The sequence below is a fragment of the Pieris rapae genome, chromosome 10, assembly GCF_905147795.1.
Source record: "Pieris rapae chromosome 10, ilPieRapa1.1, whole genome shotgun sequence".
Lineage (NCBI taxonomy): Eukaryota > Metazoa > Arthropoda > Insecta > Lepidoptera > Pieridae > Pieris > Pieris rapae.
This window is the reverse complement of record NC_059518.1, coordinates 6,918,183-6,942,548: the sequence shown is the minus strand read 5'-3', so window position 1 is coordinate 6,942,548 and position 24,366 is coordinate 6,918,183. Positions and strand designations below refer to the sequence as shown.

The 24,366-nt window shown below is 32.1% G+C and overlaps 5 protein-coding genes and 1 long non-coding RNA gene across 7 annotated transcripts; 3 read left to right on the top strand and 3 right to left on the bottom strand.

Annotated features, from left to right (window-relative positions):
- The first annotated feature begins 105 nt into the window (after window positions 1-105).
- Window positions 106-2,552, top strand: LOC110992323 (MICOS complex subunit MIC27). Of its 2 annotated transcripts, XM_022258084.2 has the most exons (8): window positions 192-223; window positions 391-502; window positions 574-731; window positions 828-994; window positions 1,211-1,320; window positions 1,481-1,616; window positions 1,884-2,053; window positions 2,386-2,523. In XM_022258084.2, the coding sequence occupies exons 1-7, from the start codon at window positions 207-209 to the stop codon at window positions 2,051-2,053; spliced, it is 870 nt and encodes a 289-aa protein (XP_022113776.2). In that variant the 5' UTR covers window positions 192-206; the 3' UTR covers window positions 2,386-2,523. The 2 variants fall into 2 exon arrangements, with proteins under 2 accessions (XP_045485865.1, XP_022113776.2); XM_045629909.1 differs by lacking the exon at window positions 1,884-2,053 and having other exon boundaries at window positions 106-223; window positions 2,386-2,552.
- LOC110992322 (probable ATP-dependent RNA helicase DDX23) lies at window positions 2,531-5,237 on the bottom strand. The gene has a single exon (XM_022258083.2). It carries the CDS (start codon window positions 5,087-5,089, stop codon window positions 2,582-2,584), a length of 2,508 nt encoding a protein of 835 aa, XP_022113775.2. The 5' UTR covers window positions 5,090-5,237; the 3' UTR covers window positions 2,531-2,581.
- A 124-nt stretch (window positions 5,238-5,361) lies between these two features.
- On the top strand, window positions 5,362-11,534 carry LOC110992319 (exonuclease 3'-5' domain-containing protein 2). Its single transcript, XM_022258076.2, has 10 exons — window positions 5,362-5,881; window positions 6,030-6,186; window positions 6,337-6,537; window positions 6,747-6,973; window positions 7,674-7,826; window positions 8,326-8,528; window positions 8,824-8,989; window positions 9,901-10,062; window positions 11,011-11,175; window positions 11,394-11,534. The coding sequence occupies exons 1-10, from the start codon at window positions 5,700-5,702 to the stop codon at window positions 11,473-11,475; spliced, it is 1,698 nt and encodes a 565-aa protein (XP_022113768.2). The 5' UTR covers window positions 5,362-5,699; the 3' UTR covers window positions 11,476-11,534.
- A 2,012-nt stretch (window positions 11,535-13,546) lies between these two features.
- On the bottom strand, window positions 13,547-14,120 carry LOC123689524. Its single transcript, XR_006750476.1, has 2 exons — window positions 14,060-14,120; window positions 13,547-13,940 (listed from the first exon to the last, which is right to left on the bottom strand). It is a non-coding gene; the product is annotated as an uncharacterized LOC123689524 (long non-coding RNA).
- Window positions 14,121-14,407: 287 nt separating this feature from the next.
- On the top strand, window positions 14,408-17,143 carry LOC110992287. The gene is made up of 7 exons (XM_022258040.2): window positions 14,408-14,589; window positions 14,664-14,830; window positions 14,904-15,081; window positions 15,750-15,907; window positions 16,291-16,456; window positions 16,659-16,780; window positions 16,968-17,143. The coding sequence occupies exons 1-7, from the start codon at window positions 14,541-14,543 to the stop codon at window positions 17,097-17,099; spliced, it is 972 nt and encodes a 323-aa protein (XP_022113732.2). The 5' UTR covers window positions 14,408-14,540; the 3' UTR covers window positions 17,100-17,143.
- A 163-nt stretch (window positions 17,144-17,306) lies between these two features.
- LOC110992286 (dolichyl-diphosphooligosaccharide--protein glycosyltransferase subunit STT3A) lies at window positions 17,307-23,739 on the bottom strand. Its single transcript, XM_022258039.2, has 13 exons — window positions 23,454-23,739; window positions 23,108-23,275; window positions 22,768-22,928; window positions 22,475-22,672; window positions 21,709-21,900; window positions 21,380-21,533; window positions 21,196-21,273; window positions 20,929-21,089; window positions 20,409-20,573; window positions 20,140-20,328; window positions 19,522-19,741; window positions 18,928-19,116; window positions 17,307-17,934 (listed from the first exon to the last, which is right to left on the bottom strand). Exons 1-13 carry the CDS (start codon window positions 23,554-23,556, stop codon window positions 17,789-17,791), a joined length of 2,124 nt encoding a protein of 707 aa, XP_022113731.1. The 5' UTR covers window positions 23,557-23,739; the 3' UTR covers window positions 17,307-17,788.
- Window positions 23,740-24,366: the final 627 nt, after the last annotated feature.

The following is a 24,366-nucleotide window of genomic DNA, read 5'->3' as shown; positions in this document are numbered from 1 at the left end:
TTAAAGAGTAATAAAAATTTTATACGGATGAACACTCGATTAAATATAGTTTAGAAAGAAGACAGTGAAAAGGAAAATCGAAAATTCAACTTGAAAATTGATTAAGACGGAATACTGAAACTTCAAGACTCAAAACTGATTATGTACTGGAATTTAATAAATCAAGAATACTCTTTCGGGGCTTTCAACCGTCATTTTGTCACCATATGTCAGTGCCATTAAGGTATTTACAATAAATGTCAATATTTATGTTTAGCATTGTAATTATTTTATTTTAAATATAACTAAAGGCTTACATAAGTTGCAATAAGTAAATGTTTCAAAACTTAATCAATAAATCAAAACAAGTTTTTCACTTTTTCTCAGAAACACATTTTTTATGTTTTTTAGAAAGAATGTCAATGTCAAGCTCTGCTCATCTGACATATTCAGGCGTCAGATGCAGCTGATTTTGAATGCGGGACTTTGTTTATGTAATAGTAAATTATTAAATATTTCCGCGGTAAATATACAAAAAATATAATACTTATTGATATTTAATTGTGTATTTATTAATAGTTAATAATTTTTTAGATGCTTCGTAAAGTGGTCGTTGGTTCTGGACTAGTGGTTTTGATACCTTGTGTAAATGCTGCATCTCCTATTCAGGAGGCTAAAGATCCCCAACGTCCATCACCAATGAAACCGTCAGAGCTTCCAATATATGATGCACCCCATGCCGATTATGGAGAGTACGTAAAGCGAACCTTAATCATTAATTTAACTCACTTCTAAATATTTGTAGTTGTGTTTTTAAATAAATTTATAAATTGACTTATATGTTTCAGCCTTGTAGAATGCAAATCCAATGAGAATAAAAGAAGTTATTTGAGATCTATCTTACAGCCTCCTGTTACTACAATTAGAGAGACCTTTGAGACTGGTGTAATTCACACATCATCTCTTAAACATAGAATTGAGGACAGCTATCATGAAACCATTGATAAAACGGATTGTATGTATGATGTTAAAAACCATTTAAGGAAAAACTTATAGATATTGTCCAGTTAATATAGTAGGATTAGTTTAGGGAGTTGTTTTAGTATGATGTTGTTGTGCTACGGATATAGAATAGCAAAATAAAGTTAAGACAATATAATGTTTAAATTATTTTGTAAAAATAATAATACATAATAGTTTAAAGGTAAAAGTTTGATAATTACCTTTTAAGGGGTAGTGCAATTTCTGCGAGAAGAGGAAAACAAACAGACCCGATATGGGGCTGTTGCAATAGGAGGACTTACTGGATTCATATTTGGCCTCCGGGGTGGCTTTATTAAAGTAAGTACTTGTTGTATATTCAACTTAAATACATTTTTCTATCTTCTGGTATAAATTGTTGTTATTTTATTTACAACAACAACCTTTGGAATAATAAACCCTGTCATTTTGCTTTTAACATAGTATCATGTTAATCTAATAAAATTATTTTGACTTACAGAGGTTATTCTATGCCACACTTGGCACAACAGCCATGGGCTATGTTTGCTTCCCTGAAGAAACAAAGCAAATAATGAACGAAAATGGTACACTAGCAAAACAGTATATTAATATTGCCTACAACTTCTTATATGGAGGTAACTAATTACATAAACTATTACCAAGATAATAGAACTGAAAAATTGTCATACACACATATTTATTTATTTTAAAAACAATTATTACTGTAGTGTTTGTAAAAAAACTGTACAATGTTATGTAACTGTAGTAGTTATCCTTAAGTAGAACTTACCAAAAAAATAATTTTATTTTTATTACTGTTAAAAGGTTAAAGTGTATATATATTTTAGTATATGATAACTAGAAATATTATGTAGCTTTAATTAGACTTTAACTATCATCAGTTAAACCAGGAGATCCACAATTGGAGGTGAAATTACCTGAACTGTCCTTCCCCAAGGACTTTTCAGAGTTTGTTGACGTGGCTGTTTCTCTTGCATCTACTGTAAAGCAGGCTGTTATGCCACCACCATCTAAAGATTCAGAGAATAATTTTTCTGAGAAAAAGGAATAGGTAACGGTTGTTGTAGCAATAACATGCTGTTTGCTTTCATTCTGGAATGTGCTGCTTAGCTGTTAATTTTTGCTCTTAGATCTTACTTTAAAAAATAAAAGTTGATGTTTGGTTTTAAATTCAAATCCTTTTTACAGCTCAATTAGATTTTTTAACTTCTTTATAACATAAAACAGAGCACCAAAGTGGTTTGTTTTAGTCTGATTTTTTTTAAATCCAAAGTTCAACATCTTTATAAATGTATACTGAGCATGTGATGCTTGCTATGTGTTTTGTAAATGCTAATTTATCTTTACTGGTATCTTGAGAAAAATATAGTTTTCATATTTCAGATGGTGCCATACATCCTAATATTGAATATTGTCAGCATGGGGAAAATAACTAATGTCTTACATCAATTCCATTGCAGTGATAATAACTGTAATTTTAGTTTCCATTATCAATATTTATTAAATGTATACAGTGTAAAATCAAGAATGATGAAATAAATGTTTATTATTCAAGAATTATAAAATACTTATTAATACACTAAGCAAAAATCATTTCTTCTCTACGTTTCTTTGTAACTACAGTACCAGGTTTATGTTGTGCCTCAGGATGGTTCATTAGTTCTGGTGGACATGTAGATACAGAACTTGCAAGTAGTACTTGTTTAAGATCATAGTAAATTGCAGACTCTTCCTTTGTAACAAATGAAACAGCCTTTCCCGTTTTACCAGCACGTCCTGTACGACCAATACGATGAGTGTAATCTTCTATTGATTTAGCCATGTCATAATTGATAACTACACTGACATCTTTTATATCAATACCACGGCCAGCAACATCTGTTGCAACTAATATATCCTTTGACCCATTTTTAAGGCTAGCCAAAGCAAAGTCACGTTGCTCTTGTCCCTTTCCTCCATGTAATGTACAAGCATTGAAACCAAGTTTCTCCAAGCCTTTTGCGAGAACATCTGCACCCTTCTTTTGATTGACAAAAATGATAATAGGTGGTTCCACCCCACGTTGTAGAATTTCAGTAAGTTTTCTCCGTTTTTCATTTTCACCTATCATGTAAACAACTTGTTCTGTCCTGTCTACTGGCTTACCTACAGATCCTATGTAAACTATGGCTGGTCTACGTAAATAAGTACGGGCCAATCTTTCAACAGCTGGAGGCATTGTTGCTGTAAACATCACAGTTTGTCTATACTTTTTTTTTGTATTATAATTTGCAAGTAAAACAGAGGCATCTTCAGCAGCATCAGAGTCTGGTTTTATATTAGATACAGGCATGTATTCTAAGATTTTTTGTACATCTGGTTCAAAACCCATATCAATCATACGATCAGCTTCATCAAGGACCACATAAGTACATCTGTTAAGAACCAGGTATCGATTCTCCAGCACATCAATAAGACGTCCGGGGGTAGCAATAACTATTTCACACCCTAATCTTAATTTAAATCCTTGATCTTCCCTTGATAGACCACCAACAACTACCACAGAGGTAATTCCTAGTGGAATCCCAAATTTATTTGTCTCCTCCTCAATTTGTTGTGCTAACTCTCTAGTTGGAGCCAAAATTATAGCATAAGGACCTTGATCAGCATCCTCCATTCTCTCACTCTTAGGAAGCGATTGTATCCATGTTAGCAAAGGTATTAGAAAAGCGAGTGTTTTACCAGAACCTGTCTCAGCTACACCAATTATGTCTCTATTTTGTAATCCAATTGGAATAGCTTGTCTCTGAATCGGTGTTGGGCTTTTGTACCCAACTTTATTAATAATTTCCATAACATCTTCATGGAAGCCAGCTTCCTTCCAAGATCGAATTGGATTAGGTATTTTACCACCCTTAATAGTAATATTATAATCCTCTCTGAATATTCTCCAGTCTCTTTCAGTCATTTCATCATGATCTTTTTCAGACCAGTGTCTGTCATCCCATTTTTGCTTATCTTCCTTCTTTTTTACTTTCCTCAGTCTCAATTTTTCTTGTTCCTTTTCAAGTTCAGTACGCCTTTTTTCTAAAAGGTTACCGTAAAATTTACAGTAATCCTTTTTCTGTGATTTAATATCAATGCCAGCAATATGCCCTCTACCGAAGAATTGTACTTGATGCCTTTCTTTATATAGTGTATTATAATCATTAGAAGTGTCTTCTGATGCATCCCAATCAAACACAAATTTTCGGTCATTAAGTCGCCTTACTCTACGCTTTTTCTTAACAATGCCTAGATATCTAGCCTTTATTGCCTCCTCCTCTTTTTCTTTATCTTTACCACTAAGTTCCTCTTCCTTTTCTTTTTTATCATCTTTACGATCAGAGTTTGATTTTCTGTCTTCGTACTTCCTTTCCCGATCACGTTCTCTTTCTCTATCACGCTCTCTTTCTCTATCACGTTCCCTTTCTCTATCGCGTTCACGTTCTTTATCGCGTTCACGTTCTTTGTCACGTTCTCTGTCTTCTCTTTTAGAACTGCCTGTAAGATCTATTGTTGCTATAGTAGGTCTTGCTACATTGGATCTCATTGCCTCTACCTGTTCACGTCGCCTTTCCAAGGCCAATGCAGCCCTTTGTTCTTTTGTCAAGAAAACAGGTTTGCTACGAGCTTCTTCTTCGGCTTTCTTTTTTGCTAAAAGTTCTTCCAATGACAGAGGTTCTTTTTTTACATGTTTTGGTTCTTCATCTTTTTTCTCAAGTGTTTCTTCCTCTTTTTCTGTCCTGTGTTCACTATCAGTTTTGGACCGACTTTTATCTTTATTTTCGTGACGTCTATCTCTTTCTTTTCCATCACGTTTTTTAGGACTTCTTGATCTAGCGCTATCTTTCCTGTTAGGACTTTTGGACCGTTCTTTGTCTTTTCGTGGACTTCTTGATCTATCTTTCCTCCCCGGACTACGGGATCTATCGCGTTCTTTTCTAGGACTTCTGGATCGCTCTCTTCGTTTTTTATCTCGAAGGGATTCCCTTTCATCATGACGATCACGATCACGTCGCTCTCTAGATCGTGAACGACGTCGTTCAGTACTGCGGTCGCGGGCCATAAAGGTAGTTTCTTTAGAAGCTTTGCTTTTGTGTAACACAATTTCTTTTAAGATGAATTTGACATTACAGTGGGCTCAAAATTTCTAAAGTAACAAAATAAAATAGTAGTTGGCATTTAGCACAGTAAACGCCACAGATTTACACACACAGACAGAGCAATAATATGGTACTTGGTAGTTTTCCAATTACAGCACTAGAGCGCATTATGCTCTGTAATTGGAAAACTACCTACATGCATTAACGCTTAGGTTTATTATTTTCTTACAAAGTTCATTTCTTCTTCTTGTGATTTTACTTAGCCTACCTGTCTAGTACATACCAAAATTTTGCTATGTTACCGTAGAGACTATTCGGGTTTCCGGAATGAAAATATTTTAGGTTGTTCTGTATATAAAGGACGTATACTAAGTCTGTGAAACTATATTTGTAATTTGTATTAAATTTGTAACCTGTAGGAATTATTCTAAAATATAATGAAATGTATTTTACAAGAAAATGGAAATAGCACATTACTTTTAACTGTTTTCTGGCGGTTATATTTATTTTCTTTATTACATGACTATCAGAAACTCAGATAAACATATAAATACTCTCATTATATAAAAAATAATGTCAGAATTAAAATGGATCGCTATAACCTCTTCAGCCCTCGCGATTTCCTTAGCTGGTGTTATCTATTATGCATTTAAAAGTAAACAACCACGTTATGCTGTGGAAGCTTTTAATTATTTAACTATTAGTGTTGTTCATAATGTAGAGGATTGTGAAGAATTGGTAAACGAAATTCGAAGGTAAGACGTGTACCTGTGACAAAACTTTCTCACTTTTTGAGTGCCTGCTACCGCGTTATTCATATACTGTACCAGCTGTCTTCTATGAATCTTCATGGACATTTTTCTAGGTGACATATTCTATATTACCAATAAGTTTTTATTTTAGAAGGTGCCTTACCCACCATGCTGTAGGGTTTGATTGTGAATGGGTAACTGAACAAGGAAAGAGAAAGCCTATAGCCTTGGTTCAAATCTCTACATTTGATGGATATTGTTGTCTATTCCGTTTGAATAAAATGATGTGTGTACCAACATCGTTAAAGGTAAGTACATATAATGCGTTGTAACCATTTATTTTCTTTTAATAAATTTGTTCCTTTATTATATTGGTATAAGTGAACAATGATTTACTAATAAAGGTTATATATCTTTTGTATGTATAACCTTCTTACCAATAAATATCTATGTTTCAGGTTTTACTTGAAGATGAAAAAATATACAAAGTTGGTGTGGCTCCAGTAGATGATGCTAAATATGTAGCTGCAGATTATGGTGTTTTTATTAAATCAACATTAGATATAAGACACATTGTTCAGCAATATGGATATGATCCTGGAGGATTAGCTGCATTATCATTGTCTCTTCTTGGTGTTACACTGGATAAGACATGGAGAGTAAGAAATTTTAAGTTCATTAAATTACACTTATAATTTTAGTTTAGATATTGTGGCTATAATTTTAAAGAAAAGTCTTAGAAGTAACAATTTGTTTACTTCTAACATTTTTTTTGATGTCATTCTTCTTATTAGTAAAGTAACTTAAACTTTAATGTTATTATCCCTTTGATAAAAACATTAAGCTTTGATTAGTAACCAATTAATAGATACGTTGCAGTGACTGGTGTGCAGATGAATTAACAGAACGACAAGTGAGTTACGCTGCTGCTGATGCACATGTTGCTATAAAAATATTTGTTCAACTAATGAACAAGAAGTTTAAATTGAATTGGCTGCCACTGAATTTCGGGAAATGTATTAATAAAGATGACATATGCAGGAAATATGCTGATGTATGTTTTAAAACTAAAGTTGTGAAGAAAGTAAAAAATGGGTAAACAATTTATATTACACAATACTGTCCTTTTTTATGTGACCACTCAACTGCATGTTATATGTACTACTATGTATGTTTTAAATAAAGCATAGGTCTTCCCCTTAATAGACTGTAAGTAGTGTTATTGGACACTTCCTTCTTACTAAATAATTCAAGCCAAGTAATAATCATCTTAACTTTCTTTTTAATCAACTTAAATCACATTTCGGCCAATGTTGTGTTCTAAGTCATAACACAGTGAGGATCAATTCAATCTAGGCTGAGTTACCTAAAACAAAGTTGATGTCACAATAAAGATAGAACACAGACATATTATAATATATACAAGAAGGCAACATAATATGTTGTACAAGGTATGGAGGGGAGAATCTTATTTATAACTTATTAACAGAAATAAATTTCCCTAAAATTTGAACGATAGGTCTGGATGGGAGGATAAGGTTACAAGTTACATGGGAGAAAATTGGAGAAAGATAGTTAATAATATATTTATCAAAATACATGTCATATTGTGTCAATGACACATTTGTCATGGGTCATTCAAAATTTGTCAACATTCATTGAATCTAATTCAAATTTGAATTTGAGTTTTGTAAAATATTAATTCAGTTTTGTAATAAAACTTTTTCATAATACTCATATTTATAGTGTTAGATCAGAAAGTGAATAAATATTTTTTTTATATATTCTGTTGAAGTGTTAAAGACAAAGAAAAAAATAAAAACAAAGACATAGTCCTTAGCAAGAGGTACCCATATGCAACCAGATCTAAGCCACTCTACCACAATTGTTTTCTACAAGCACCTGATGGTGAATTGCTATGTACATGTGATACAAAGAAGGCTATATGGTGAGTTATATTTATTTCCTCCAGAACATTTATAAAATTTTATGCCAGCCTTCCACTGCAACAATGACTTACGAACGACCATACATGTGCTTCCATAAAAGCAGAGTCAAATACTATTATCATTTGAAACTCTTTTCCGCCGGTTAACTATTTCTCGTTTAACACTTACGCAGTGGAAGGTGGGCATTAGATTTGAATTTTAGCAATAAGTACAACTCCCCATACTTGACGCTGGCTAATGCACAAACAGTGTTAGAGCCAAAGGGAAAAAAAAAAAAAAAAAAAAAGTACAACTCCGAAAATTAATTTAATTTTTACATACAAGATTTGTCATAGTTCGTGTTAAGTTTGAACCGATTCTTAGAGAATTCCTTGTGATATATTTTAATTGCTTTAATATATTGTTAAAAATGTTGATCTTATTGTAATGTAACACAGTTATAATTAATTCAGAGGTTCTGCCCGTTTTTTGTCACATTACATACAAAAAAAATTACAGGTATGTGGAAAAACATTTAGCAGATGTAGTAACAGAAGATCCTCTGACTGTAAGGCTACGATTCGAGCCGGCTGGTCGATCAGTTGGCGATGTGGGAAAATATTATCAGCTGACTAAGCAAAACCATTGTGTAGTGTGCGGTGAACGTAATTCCTATATACGGAAGAATGTTGTCCCGAGGGAGTATAGGAAGTACTTTCCAGGTAAGAGAATGTTTGTGACTTAGAAAATATTTTATAGGTTTTTAAGTTTCTGAAACTTTATTTTTTTATATTTATAAACAAAACCTAGGAATATGTTTTCAGCATCAAAACTTAAATAAATAAAACAATTGCAATACATGTAGTTATAATTTATTGTGACTCCATTGTTTTATTCTTAATATTTTATAGACCTTTACAATAATATCCTAAATTTGTTTTTAAATTTTTTTCTCAAAGGTGATTGCATTTTATATCCGAGACGTGTGTTCTTTAAGCATTTAATTTCTGCATTCAGAGGTGATGAAGGACCATTCATCTCACGATGTTCTCCTCTTATGCGTGTCATGTCACCAACGGAGTAACATGCTGGATCAGGCTGTTCGAGAAGACCTGGCACGCCTCTGCGATGCGCCCTTTGCTGATCACAACAAGGCCAAATATGTAGAAGATGCTGACTGCAAGTAAATATCTTTTAACCACAGTAATATAATTATTATTATTATTAAAAAAATACTACGTAAATAGTGACGTTGGGACTATTTTTATGTCAACCGGTGACAAATTTAATTTAGTATAAAGTACAAATCTACCTTCTATTTTGGTATACATAGAAGCATGAAAGGCACAGAAAGCCTATAAATAACTTTATAACAAAGAAAACAAATGCAACCAGGTATTTAAAGCCAAAAAGTAATCTTTTCCAAGTGTTAAATAATTACTCATTTTAAATGAAACTTTATTTAGCTACTAATATAATAATCATAAGGACGGACTGAAATCGTATAGTCAGTATAGAACTGCAGTGCTAAATTACCTTTTTAACGTTATGTTGACAAACCTGTTACGTCATTATGGTTCAACACCAATTATTTAACTATTAAGTACAGAATATATGTGTTTATTTTTATAAACAAGTAAAATTAATAAGTATAATATTAGTTTGAAACGAACGGAAATCCTCGGAACAGTGAGGTCGCTCCGTGAAGCCTGTGAAGTGCCCAGGAGACTTCTGTGCTTCTGGAAGGAGCTAGGCTGGCTAAATTAGCCAGGTCTTTACGCAAAACGGACCAAATTTGAGTCTAGTTGCGGAAAGTGAGTCCACCTATCTAACCTAACCTAATATTAGTCTGAATAACTTTTGTAATAGTTTTAAAAAAAAAACATACATAATCAAAAAATAATAATTGCGAACAAACAAAAAAAAAAAACCTAATATTAGTCTGAATAACTTTTGTAATAGTTTAAAAAAAAAAACATACATAATCAAAAAATAATAATTGCGAACAAACAAAAAAAAAACCTAATATTAGTCTGAATAACCGGCACGTCGGTTCTCTCTCTGTCATATTTATGATAGTTACCATTGTTACAGAAAAATTCGATCAGCTGCCCGAGCATTATTATATCAATCGAAGAAACATAATCTTCCGGGGTCGCGGCGTAAAGAGCTAGAAGATATATTGCTTCAGCATTATCCACAGTACGATGAGATCACTGAAGTACTACTTGCCGAAGCCGCCGAAATTTCTGTCGTGTAAGACATAATATAGTTACTTTACTTTTTGAATTCAAATTTTTATTTGTTGTTTCCATATATCACGAAAGGTCTATTGAACTTTTGTATGATTTATTAAATTTCCTCATATTCCTTCATTGTGATAGTTGATAAGATGCTTAAAAAAGTACATATATTGTATTAATCTATTCATTTTATTAATTGTAACGATTAATAAGTATTTATAAAAAAAAGTTTTATTTCATATCAATAGTTATTTTGGTAAAGCTCCTTTTTTTATGTAGTTTATTCTCTTAATTATTATTTTTGCCTATATATATTAATTTACTTATAATAATAGGCAAAAATAATAATTAAGATAGCACAGGTATTTAATGGTCTGCCGGCTGGACATTTATTTTTGGAAATAAATGTTTCCTATGTAATACGTATAGCACTGTAATAGTAAAAAAAATCTATCCGTCCAATCGGTTTTAAATATATTCGTTACAAAAATACTTTTTGTTCTTTATAATATTAGTGTATATAACACAATCCGCAAGTTTATTTATTTCGTAGGAAATTTTTAAATTTTCGTATGATTCTAAACGAGAAATGAATTATTTTATGACCTCATTTTCGCAAATTGATAAACTTACCGAGCTCACACGTAAAATAGTAATAGTAAGCAATAACCGAACGGCATGTGCGCCCTGATTGGTTGAATAATTCATAATTTAACCTAACCTACGGTTAGAATCTTACGACCCCTTTAGTTTATCACGAGACGTCGCAAATTGATAAATTGGCGAAAATGTGGGTGTAAAATATTACAATGTTTCTCTCGTTTAGAATCATACGAAAGCTTATCAATTTCCTAGAAAATTTATTAACTTGCTCATTTTGTTATTTTCCGGTGACATAAAGAAAGCTTTTTTTAATGGTCAATGGACTGCCTGCACTTTTTTACAAAAATATTTTTAACAGCATTGAAAACGCAGACTACGAATGCCATGGATTTAAAGTGACAGAATACTTTTTACAACGAGAAGGCTTGCTTCGTCTGGAAGAGATTTGGCGAGAACACTTCCTACAGACTATGAAGCCACGTTTTATGCCTGAACTATGGTCGGTCAAACATAATGAAGAGAGGTACTTTCATAGAATAAAGTTGCAAGACTATTTTTGTTAACTTTTTGGCTATTTCGGGAGTCGTGACTTATATTAAATAAATAGTTCAGAAACAATAGTTGAAGCTATACAAGTTGTTAAATAAGTCTTATTTTTACCTATTACTCGAATTCATAATTGTTATTGTTGTGCTATAGTAAATGGTCCTTTTTTCTACTAATATTATGTATTTCTTACAGGTTGCGTGTTCGTTTATCTGAAGGTCGCTTAACAGAAGATGAAATTAAATTAATAGGAGCAAAAACTTTAAAGTTCGATTGAATTTCATGTGAATACTATGTGAATTTATTTTTAATAAATTAAATATTTTTATATTTCAATGCTTTTTAAATTTTATTTTTCACTATCGTATTTATACGAAGTAATTCCACTTTTTATAAAGGCTACTAAAATCAGGCACCGTACTGCAAATACAAACTGTTGATTATCACTTTCTTGGTATAATTTTAATTTCTTTATAACTGTCGTACTTTCGTTTTTTATGACCCTAATCGAATGGAGATAATCTACTAAGTATTAACAAAGTGGCTATTCACGTAGATAACTCTTAGTATGTCAAATGTCTATAATTTATATTGGGGATACATATGTCGGAGAATTGGCATTACTATCATTTGCCATCTAAAGGCCTGTATTCACTTTGATTAGTACGAGTGCAAGTGATCAGTAATTGAGGATGATTAACGCAGGTGTGTAGTGAAAGTAGTGTCCAATTCTTGATTAGTAGCTCTGTTAAGTAAATTCCGTTGTTTGCCGTCGATCAGCAAGATTGGACGTTAGAAGTTTTGGAAGCTGAACTTGCAAGACCATGAAAAGTATAGGTTCGAAAATAGATTAATAGAAGACCCATTCATGGGTACAACGCAACCTACCAACTCAACTTAAGGAATTGGCTGCTGAAGATACGACCGAATGCTACTTTGCTCTCAGGTTGAACGAAGAGTCCTGCTACCCGTCCAGACGTGTTTTGAGGAGGAGAATTGAAAGGAGGGCGGGTGGTGGCTATTCACTTGCAAAAAATAAAACATTTGTACATTAGCGACTAATTAATATTCGACAATAAAATTGATTCCATAGTCATTATTATTATTGTAAGTAATGTATTGTCTCTATTAACCTTTGAAACTTAAACAGCCAACGTTAAAGTAAGTAAATATTTGATACTTGTTCCTACGACTGCTGTTTTGTCAACAATCGCTTCCAGTCCAGTTCAGTCAGCCTTCCTGCTCCATGATATCGTTAATTGTCAGCTATTGCCCTTTTTTACCTTCCATTCTGCACGTTTAATCCTTAAACTACCTGTTTAAGTTTACCTGACTTAATCAATTTTCTTCACTTTCTCCGTCAGCTATAATATATTAGTCTGGATATATCTCAGATAGTTTAATTTGGTGGGGAAAAATATTTCACGTCTGTAATAGTCGAGAAAAAAAAACAAAAAAAAAAATCAATCTAATAATCAATCTGGCTAACTCATTTACCTGGAAATATAGATACAGTTATACACTTATTACTTTTTTAAGATAAAGGAGTTATTACTGAATACGAACAAATTAATAAATGACCGGTTTGTTTAATTTTACTAGTTTCTACCGACATTGAGGAAACAATAGTTGTCATAATTATTATATGTACCAATATTTTACTAGAAGCTTAATAATTAGGCTGTAGCAAAAGTATAATATTATATAATAATACCACTGTGATATAGACTGTCAAGTATAAGTTGGCGTTCCAGTGGCGGCGCCTCCTACAACCCTCTGTGTTGCCACTTTTTTTGTTTAGTTTGGATTGATGGATATTCTTAGATATTACATTAAAGGTAAATAAAAAACTCAATAACAAAAAATTATTTTTTATAGTAATTATGGTCTGTTAGAGGCATTATTCCTTCCATGAATTCTTCAGAGTCATCTGTGTCAGAAGAATCTGAGTCGCTGCTATTCAAATCAATTAAAAATGGTTCCATTACTGTTTCAAGGCGGTTGTCTGTCATACGATAATTATTTTCAACATTTATAACGTGATTACAGTGTTTCTGCCATTCTTCAGCAGTTATTTTGGAAAATGCACTATGGATTCTCTGTTCCATGTTTTCAGAGAGGCCAGTAACATTTGTGTCTGCAAATATTCTTTTGAACGAACTCCAAATGAATTCTATTGCATTAAAGTCACAATGATAAGGCGGAAGTCTTACAGCCTTATGACCATGTTTCTTTAATATTTCATCAATTAAGTAGACATTCTCCTGATTGATTGTTTTTATAATTTCATACAATTCTGCTTTTTTCATGGTTTCCAAGTATGAAAGATTGTTTTTTTTTATGAAATCTTGCATCTCTTGTTTCTTACTGTTCATTGTCACGCGTTTATTTATTTTAATACAGTGATATGACGCATTGTCCATCACTATTAATGAATTGGGCTCTAAGTTTGGGATAAGCTTTTCTTGTAGCCATTTACTGAAGTTATCTCCATTCATCTCGTCGTGATAATTCCATCCAAATCAGAAACAGTTAATTTTCTTTTTCTACTTTTACCTGGAGTGACTAGTTTTATCGTCTTAGCCTCGGAAGTAGTGTTCTCTGGTGTGGAATTGTCATCACAAGCTGTGGATGTGGAAGGTCCTTGAGCTGCTTGATTAGGGACTTCAGTTCTCGCTGTAAAATTACTTTCCATGATTTTTCCCTCTGAAACTATACGGTTCACGGTTCTTTCAGAAACACCTTAAATAAAACAAAAAATATTTTAAGTTATCCATCAATCACATTTACTTTCAAAAGCAATTATTATTTTTCCCTAAATTTGGGGATATAAATATCACTTTTAACTGGCAATACTTTACCTGTCAAAGCCGCTGTTCGAGCATTCACTTGTTGAAATGGAATAATCGGCCCATTGTTACGTTTCTCCTCTTCACAAAAACGTTTTACAGCTAGAATAATTTCTCTAGCTGCACTCCGCACTACTTTTGGCATGTTTCGTAATGATTTTTACACTTTAAAACACAAATTATTAGCACCGACACACGTGAGGCTACCAAGCTGTTAGAACTGTCAACACAACTGTCAAAATTAGTACCTTTTTCTGCCACACGCCAACTTACACATGACAACCTATACATACACATTACACATCTGTGATAATATATAGACAATGTACGTCGACTTGACGGTAGTCTATGGAACTCTATGGTCATAACTGAAAATATTTAAATGTAAAAATTAAATGGCTTAGCATAGAAAAATATACAATATACATTTCAAATAACTCTTAGCAATTATCAACATTTCAATTTAAACCCTTTGGCAAGTAAGTCAAATATTATGGACAAGAAACGTCAACTAAAAATTCCAAATCTTATTCGTAAACAAGGTAAACGTTAAGTTTTTTTATTATTGTTGGATTTTAGTAGTTTCTTTTATAAACAAATATTTTTTTTTGTATAGGGGTGTCTGTTGATGATGATTGTGCGGAGATCCAGCAGAGAATCAAAACGTTAAGTGAAAAGCTATGCGGACTGCAGACTCAGTTGTTTCAAATTAAAAGAAATTCTTATAAGCGGACCATTCCCTCAATAAAAATACCCGATAATGAAGTATTTAGTAGACCAGAGGTACCTTTATTAGAACTAGTAGCAATTTCATTTAAGTTGAGTATATAATTTTTACATAGATTTTCTTTTTCAGAACATAGTCTTGAGTAATTCAGTAGGAGTTATGAAACAGAAATTGGAACTTATGACTTTATTAACTGGGCTCGAAGTTCAGTCGTATTCCAAAAATGACCACTGCTGCATTGTGTTTCACATGCAACATGACTCTAAAAATGTAGTCAAGCATGGATTAAGAATAGAAATGAAATCGGGTAAATAATTACATACTTTATAATAACTGTAGAGAAACATATTCTAAAACTAAATAAAAATTTTATTACCAAAACTCACTATGTAGTGTTAACATCTATGGATGTACATATTGCACTCCAGATATAATTTTATATACTACTAGCGGATCCGACAGATGTTGTCCTGTCTACACGTCTTTAATTTCAAAATTTCAATTTTTAATAAGCCATTTTGATGAAAATTATTATTCAAATGTTATGACAATATCTAACGATCCAGCACATGGTCACACACGATATATCACAATGATAACAAAACTTTTTTTAAATTTCGGGACAGACTAAAATTAAAATTCGAATATTATTTAAAATTTGACACTGCGATGGTAGCGCCGTCTGTCAGAACCAATGTAAACATTCCAAAATCAACAACAACTAATAAATTGAAAATTTATTAAAAAAACATTGTCCAGCGGACAAAATTGTGAATCTAAGCCATTCCCAGATCCCCTTGAACACACACAAAAAATTTCGTCTAAATCGGTCCAGTCGTTTAGGAGGAGTTCAGTCACATACACACGCACACAAGAAATATATATATTAAGATGTTAAAAAAAGGCTGTCTAAATAATAAATATTTTTGAAGAAAACAGTAGAGACAGATCTATATGTACATCTAATTGTTCTAGGTGGCAATGAGGTGACCGATAGCTCTTTGCCTGTAGGATTTAATTTAAATGAGATAATAGATGACTATGATAGTATTTTAAAGCCTGAATATCTGTTATCTGTTCATAAAGCCCTCATAGCCTATTATGATAGATTGCAGCAGTATGAATCGTTAGAGGTATGTTTACATAAAGATTTTATAATATTTTTTATAATGTTTTCTGTATCATGGTGGTGAAAATTAATAAAGAAAAATTTCTTTAAAAGTATTTTAGCACTAATTTTCCTATCCACTATGACTTAGCCCATGACATAAACCGATAGTATCCAAAGCTCCTTGGTCAAAATCCCTATTAAACTACATTTTGGTTGAAGAAAGTCAAAGAAGATTCAAGCGTATTGACCTTTTTTTATTATAATCAGTGAAAGTAAACTCAGAAACAATATAATCACATTTAACTTGGTGTATTCTAGTTTCAAATTTATTACAACAATATGAAATTTTTTGTAATTTTAGAAGTATGGTTTATAAAATTTCAAAAAATGTTCATTATTTTTCAGAGGCTTTTATCGATAAATGGGACATTATTCAAGGCACTTGATGGGTCCCATATAGAAGTAACATTTTACATGCACAGTGATGATGAGAATCTAGATTTAAAAGTTATTCTCATTCTTGATTATAGAGTTCATGATATACGCCCTAAGACTTTTGTTATTCAAACAGGTAAAGTTAGGCTACATATAAGCACAATTGGCTTGTGTTGCTCTAATTTTTAAAATTAGAGCAAGACAAGAGTTTTAGAGTCTAAATAGAGATATTATTACCTATATAAACCTAAATCCACAAATTGTTTTTGATACTGCTTCTTTGTGGTATTGTGTTGTTTGTTACAATATTAATGTATAATTATATTTCCAACATCCAGATCTTCCCGAAGATTTGTTAGAGACTTTGTTACAACAATGTTATTTGTTCAAGAAGAAGCCTCTTAAAAATGCCTTCAGACTTATATTTATGGATGATGGACCATGGAAACTTGTGAACCAGGTTTGTATTAAAATTTAGAAATTGTATTGAACTCTTATTTTGGGAATAGCTAAAACATTACATTTATAATGGTCAGGCCATTTTTAAAATGTCCTGTTAAATAGTTCCTTTTTATTATATTTTATTTACAAAATCAAAAGCATACTACGAAATTGAATATTAAGGAATTTAAAATTTTTATTTTCAGATGGGAATTCATAAGGAACAGACTGCTATAAGACCAAAAAGATTTCAACCAAACAGGAATCCTAATAATGACGACACCTTTCGACCAGAAGAGTGCTCTGATCAAGGAGAAGATGAAGAATATGTGGAATAAATGATGTTTAGACTCACAATAAAATACATATAGTTATTTTAAAACTTTTTTATTTTTATAAAATGAATTTTTACAACTCCATTATAACTACGACAGTTTACAGTTTCATTATAATTCAATAAAAAAATATAAAATTGAAATATTGACATTTTCCTTCTACATGCAATACATAATTATAATCTAAATTTTGTGCTTAGTCAATATTCCTCTAAATTATTCATAATAGTATTGAAAACCTAAAGTTGAAATTGCTTTGTCAGTTTCTTCGATCATCAACTTCATTTGTGACAGAAACAGAGCTTTTGACAGCTTCAAAATAGTTTGCTATATTGTGACTTAATTTCGTGCATGGAATGTTAATAATTTCGTTAAACTAAACGAGCAACAAATAACTGTGTGTAAAAATTTCTTAGAAAAGATACCATGTAAAACAAAACTTCATTAAAGAATAAATTATTGAACACATGCAATATACCTATATATGTATATATTCAGAGACTGATAAATAATACTATACAATTAAAACAATATGAATCTATAGACTTTGATTTATGCTATCATACTATCGTAATTACTATCATTAGAGTCAAGAACACATCAGTTAGCATTTAAATTTAGGTTAAAAATCTTAAAAAACAAAATTTCATGTGAGTAGTTCCAAAAATTTACCCTACCTTGTCAAATTTGACTCAAACACCCCGGTTGGGCAAAGGCTTGACTTTGTATATACGAACTAGCCAATGTTCAGTGGTGTAGGCTTCTTCTAGTACTTCCAAATTGAAGTCTTTGTTGCCTATCTCTGCTCCGCGGACACGGTCAAAGCCAGGAGGTCGGCCTGTAAAAAATATTTTTTCAGACTCTCACATAGGAGATATTATAGTCTACTATTTTGTATAAAAGATGAATCTCCCCTCCATACATCTAATTCTACGATGGGACGGATGTCGTAAACGAAAGCAACCGCAGAACCGATAGCTTACACGTATTTAAACTAAGAAACTTTAATTTTTTTAAAATAAATAATTGATGTATTTTTATTTCCCTTACGAACCCGATATTTCCTGATCTGTATTTGCTGTACATTCATACACTTGGTTTATACTTAAACGTTTAATTCGATTCCAGATTTAACAATTCTAGTGTTGCAACGTTATGACAAGTACTAAATAGTAACGTTGCGAAATTATTAATGGAATATTTCTAGATCGATTCCTCTGGTTTATAGTAGTATATCTAAACAATTACTACTTTAATAGAAACTAAGTATATCATTATTTTTTCAGTAACAGTGAAAGCTTTTCGTGGACGGTTTTTTCTTGGGGACAAGAAAACATCCACGTCTTTTTGTGATTTACTTGGCTTAGGATCCATTTTGATTGAAAACCAAAACAAAAAGATTCACTCAAAGTTCACAAAAAACTGTAAACTATACTATAATAAAAAATAAAAATATGTATTTATAAAATAAAGCAGAGGTTACTAAGTAATAAATAACTATTATGAAAAATTATGCATTTATTTAAATAAAAATCATTAATTTAGTCTTTAATTGGCACACCAATATTATGATTACATAAACATAAATCGCTTGTTAATTGTTTATCAATTTTTGTGTTCATCACTACACTATTATATGTGGTATTTTACAAAATGACAGTAGCTAATGTCAAATGTGCAATCGAAATATATAGTGTCTAATGACGCAGGCAACCTTCAAATATAATTTAAAAAAAAACACATAAGGGGGGTTACACCGACGTTTATGTCAGGCATAAGATATTTGACAACTATGTGGTCTTAATTAAGGTTAATAATGTGTATGACTTACCACCCTCAGTATAAACTAGACCAAACTTGTAGTAGCTCATTTTGTACATGAGGCAATTAAGCAACGTGTTAGATCCATCGGCATCAATACGGAACTCTCCACTGGGCGTGTAGTAGTCTGCTTCGCGAATATGCGCACCGCGATCTGTACTGCCTCCAATACGAACCATCCATAGGAATTTGTTGATATCTAGGAAATTGATAGAAGATAAATGGAGTCCAAAATAATTGAGTCTCAATTATAGTACCGGCGTGGCAGTTATGCGAACTACTATAATTCTTATTTGCTATACATTATTTCATTTATGTACATAATATTATGAACATTTAAATTTTCATATTTGGTACCAAGAATAAGTATCCGACTGTTCATGTCGCAGAATATGCAATAAAATAAATAACATATATTTTCACCGCGTTTTTTTAATTAACATGCTACCTAATAACCAACAAGGAATAGACAATTAATGACATAGTGACAAATTAAAACATAAAATTATGATAGTTCATGAATGGGAACATATAGCATTTGGCATTAGGCTTTTTCGAGAAATCTCTTCATTTAACAAAATAATACATTCTTTAAACAACTCACCATCAGACGAATATCCCACAAGCCCTCCAAATATAACGAGTACATAGTCGACATCTAATTCTCGCATGATTTCGTACGCTTTATCCTCTGTGGAAGCCATAGCCTGTCCGACTCTTGATATGTGCGTATTATTCCACGTATTGTTATCCACTATCACCGTTCGATTCGCCATAGCCGTTATCTGGTACCCATAGTCCCACCAAGACATCACTTTGGCGTCCTACAAAAAGTTTTAGATGTATCTGTCTATGTTAGACAAGTAATTACGTAAATATTTTTAAAATTATTTTTAATTTTGTTACCGGTTCGGATGAATTGGACTTAAGACTCTTAAGACATATATGGGCAACCAGCGGCATTTTGAAAAATACCCAATTAAAAACGAATTTCAAATTTAATTTCGAATTAAATTTACCATTTTTTTAAACTTAATTTTGTCATTTTAAAGAATTGTATAGTCGTATTATTTCATGTCTAATATCTATCGCAAAAAATATTACTACTACCTACTTATAAACACGGCCCGCAAACGTATTTGCAAGCTAAAGTTTAGCAACATGTCAAAGGTTGCCCATACCTGCTCTAAGATTTACAATTATCTGATATAAATTACAATACCTGAGGCGTGTTCATCTTCAGCCAAGTGTAAGCTTCCCTAAAGTCGTCAAAGATGATCCTGGCCCCGTCATGCGCACGCGCAGACAGAACTATGGAAGGTGAAGAGTATGCCTCTGACGTTACCCAGGTGCAGTGGAACACGTATGACACTAACAGACATCCCAACACACATACGAACAATGCTCCAACCTAGAGATAATTAAAATATATCTAATCTTCAGAGCCCTCATAGGTATCGTAATATAAATAAAAATATAATAATTACTCACCTCTGATCTAAATACTAAATTATTTTCATGTTTCTTTTTCTTCTCTGGTTTCTCAACCTTTGGCTCAATGTCTTTCACATGAAGGCTTAACAAACTCGATGCCGCTATGCCAGAGACTATACACATGACCGGGGCTAATACTAGCATAAGACGAACCATCACACCCTGAAAAAATTATGCAAGGTAAGACCGGAATAGATTGGTTGAATGTTTAGATTGTCTAAGATAGGTCAGCGATCAAAGTGTAAAAGTCATTATATGGAATCAGTGGAGTAAACTCAACATTGACTCTACATACTCCAACTTAATGTAATCATCATTTATGAAAATACAGTAAAAGTAATCTTTGCCTATCTATCTATAGAGATAGCTATACTTTATTTTAAATACATATCTATGAACAGCAATTATATCATGGCTGTAAACAAATCACTGAAATTTCTCTCACAAGAATGCTTCCAACTAAGTTTGGTTGAATTCTTTATTCATGGAATTAAAATGTGGCAATAGTTTTACTTACAGCAAAGTATATACTGAGCACTCCATATAAGATGATGAATATGTTCGCATCGGTGACGCGAGTAAAACAGAAATACAGACCAGCGGGGAACAGAAACACCAGCACTTGAAGGTCAAAGTAAAATGATGACCAAGATGTAGGCTGGTGTTCACTTACAGATGCTGAAAGAATAATCATAGTGGATTAGCATAGATATATTTTTCACTTCCTTTCTTCAGAACCAGCTTCTCCTGATATTTACAGTACTGTAAAATAGAACTGACTTACCAATAATAGGAATATGATTCTTAGCATATGAGGGGTCTAGAAGGGAATAGAATCTACCAGTCCAAGGTGAAATTTTTCCTGAAATATTGGAATCACTTGTTATTTTATTCTTAATTATTATTATAAATGAAAAAAAAAAATTGTGCAGTATGTGTTAAGAATAATTATACAAACAAATCTTTACCTGTCACTGTGAACAGTACTATGGCTGTACCAAGTGTAGCCAGTAGTGTAGTAACTAATGCCTTGAATAATAATTCAAAATTTTGCGGAGATAACCGCTCACGCAAGTACTGAGTGAAGGCATAAAGTTGACATAAGCCAAATACTCCAAGAGCCTGAATAATGAACAAAATCATTTTTAGAAAATAACAATTTAAATATATTTTTTTCCTAGATTCTGAATGAGGTTAACGTTTTATTACATTACTTGTTCTTTTTATAAATTTTAAAATTTAAGAAATAACCAAATTGTATATAGGAGTTTTGTTTATCTTCCAGTATCACACTCACCAACATATGTTCTGAACTCTGCACTGGTTGAAAGCCAACAAAGGAGATCTGCATAGAGAGTATAGTCCCTACACAGTACAGGGTACTATATGCTACATACACTCGCGAGGAAAAGCGTCCCAGCAAGATTAGTGCCAGTACATGAAGAGGTATCAGGTTGATGAGAAATACATACCCTCCCCACGATGATACCTACAAGAATACAAAAAAAAATATTCAAGTGATTTATTGAAGTAATAATATATTTTGAGACAACCACATAATATACTCTTGAAAGACTAACCTTAAATCAATATTCAATACTTGATCTACTACAAACTCAATCTCAATGATACATATGTTTGTGTAGAGCAAACTTTAAGATCAACTACAAACAACCAATATTTAATTGAATATATTACGATTTTATGCATCTTACTTGTTTGACTTACAATCCTATCCTAATTATGTGGTAATATATATAAAATTCAAATGTATGAAAGTGCAAAAACTGAACATTTTGTGAAAACTATCAGTGTGAAACTTTCATCTTAATGATATTTGATTGTCTTTGAAACCTCTACAATTTAACAGTAAAGGTTGGTAAAAAAGTCAATCAGTGTATATGATAAGTACTCATCAAAAAATAAATAAGTCTTAAAAAACATGTAATGCTTTGCTAAGAACAAGCTTTGCTAGTTACCAGCAGGCCTTTTTTAACCAAATGTATATAAAGATACTTCTAGGTGTTCAGACAAACATCTTTTAAAATAATTACTATTCTTACCATGTAGAAGTATGCAAGAGCTGTCATAGTAGCCCATAGAATTGTACCAGTGTTAATAGCTTTAATCCAGAAGTAGTAAGTTAGAAGCATACAAAATATAGCAATCCCTTCATTATCATAGCTACCAGCTACAGAACGGCTTATGTATCCTGGTACAATAGCTATCATTGCTGCAGCAACCAGGCCAGCACCTTCATCCTACGGAGGTAAAATAACTTGTTCAAACTATTGGTACATGTTATTATTTAATGGCGTAGGGTCTTCTAATAATAGTAATAGGTCAATAAATTTACCTTAAGCTCCTTTGTTAGCAAGTAGGTAACAATAGTTGTTAATGATGAAAAGAAAGGTGCAAGGAAGACACACACATTCCTTATATCTATAGTTATATTAAGGAACTGCATAATGTTGTACAATGTTGCTGATGTTAACATTAAGCCAGGGTAGATGGTACCTGAATAAGAATAATTATTTTAGTGCATCAATTTAACAACCGATATATTTTTTGAAAAAAAAAAAACATATAGTATGTTTTAATGATATAACTTTATAAATTATACATAACCACAGATGTTGATAATTTGTAGTAAGTAGTTGTACACCATTTTAATCTAATGGATTTCGAAAGCTTACCACCAATAATTCTGCCTAGAGGATACCATGCTCTGTCATCAAACCAATTATGAAAGTTATAAAATCCTTCTTCTGTAAGGTATCTAGTTGTCCTGTAGTTAAAGTACGGATCGAATTCGTGGATTACGCTCTCGAATCGTAGCACCGAAAACAAACGTGTCGCAAACGCTAGAAATAAATATAACAAAGTTAGCAAACCAGTTCCAAATTATCGGACTGGGTATCAACCAAGTTGATAACGTCTAACACCACGTAAGTTTTTTGTTAAAATGTAGTTGCGGTTATGTACTTCAGTATTAATATTTCATTACTCTTTCACAACATTAGTAAAACTATATGTACTTACACAAAATTGCTGCCATTGATAAAACTGCTAATTTTATAAAAGTAAGCTGTTTATCAGAAGATAGATGCGGCATTTTCGCCTTGCTTTGAACGTCGGCAGTCATTGTTGACCAGCTGTTTTGATCTTAGACTATCTCACAGAGTATTCATATATATTACTTATTTACGTATATAAGTAAATTATGTCTTCAAATATTGTATAACCGGCAAACTATTTATTTTTTGAGATGCCGACGACGACCGACGCATCACTCAGAAAGCATGCAGTCGGCACAAAATCTGACAATACAAATATAATTGATCGTTGACGTTTAACGGTGACAAATGTAAGTTGCGTGGCATCTTAGTTAAACATAGACTCTAGTCAATCTATAATTACGAAAGAGAGGCAGCGAGAAGACAGCAGCAGGTGGCCATGTTATTTTTTGTTTATATATATTTTGTACAGTGCTTTGATGCCACATAAATTTTAATTTTTTTATCGATCGTCGACTTTTACCTAAAATTTTCGGCAATTACATCAAACAAATAAACCTATTACTTAATATTAACAAAAGCATAGAAACGCAAAAGACACGATGATACTTGTATTTTACTTTAACGTTAAGTAATTATTGTTCTTGGATAGATGTGAAAGTAATTTCATAGTTGTCAGTTTATGCTTGGTAATTTAGTGTTTTTTAATACCAAATATTTATTACGACATTTGTATAGGTACATTAGGTAGAGCTTTCGTTATAATGACTAAACTGAGCGACTAAAAAGAGTGGCGCAGAGTTTCTTGCCAGTTGTGATTGCCCTTGACTTGCGAACTGATAGTAATTGTAAATTTAGAATCCATTTAACACCTTTTCTGTTGTCAATCAACGTTTGTATGAAAAATGTATTTTGAGTTTTAGTTTTAATTATATTTA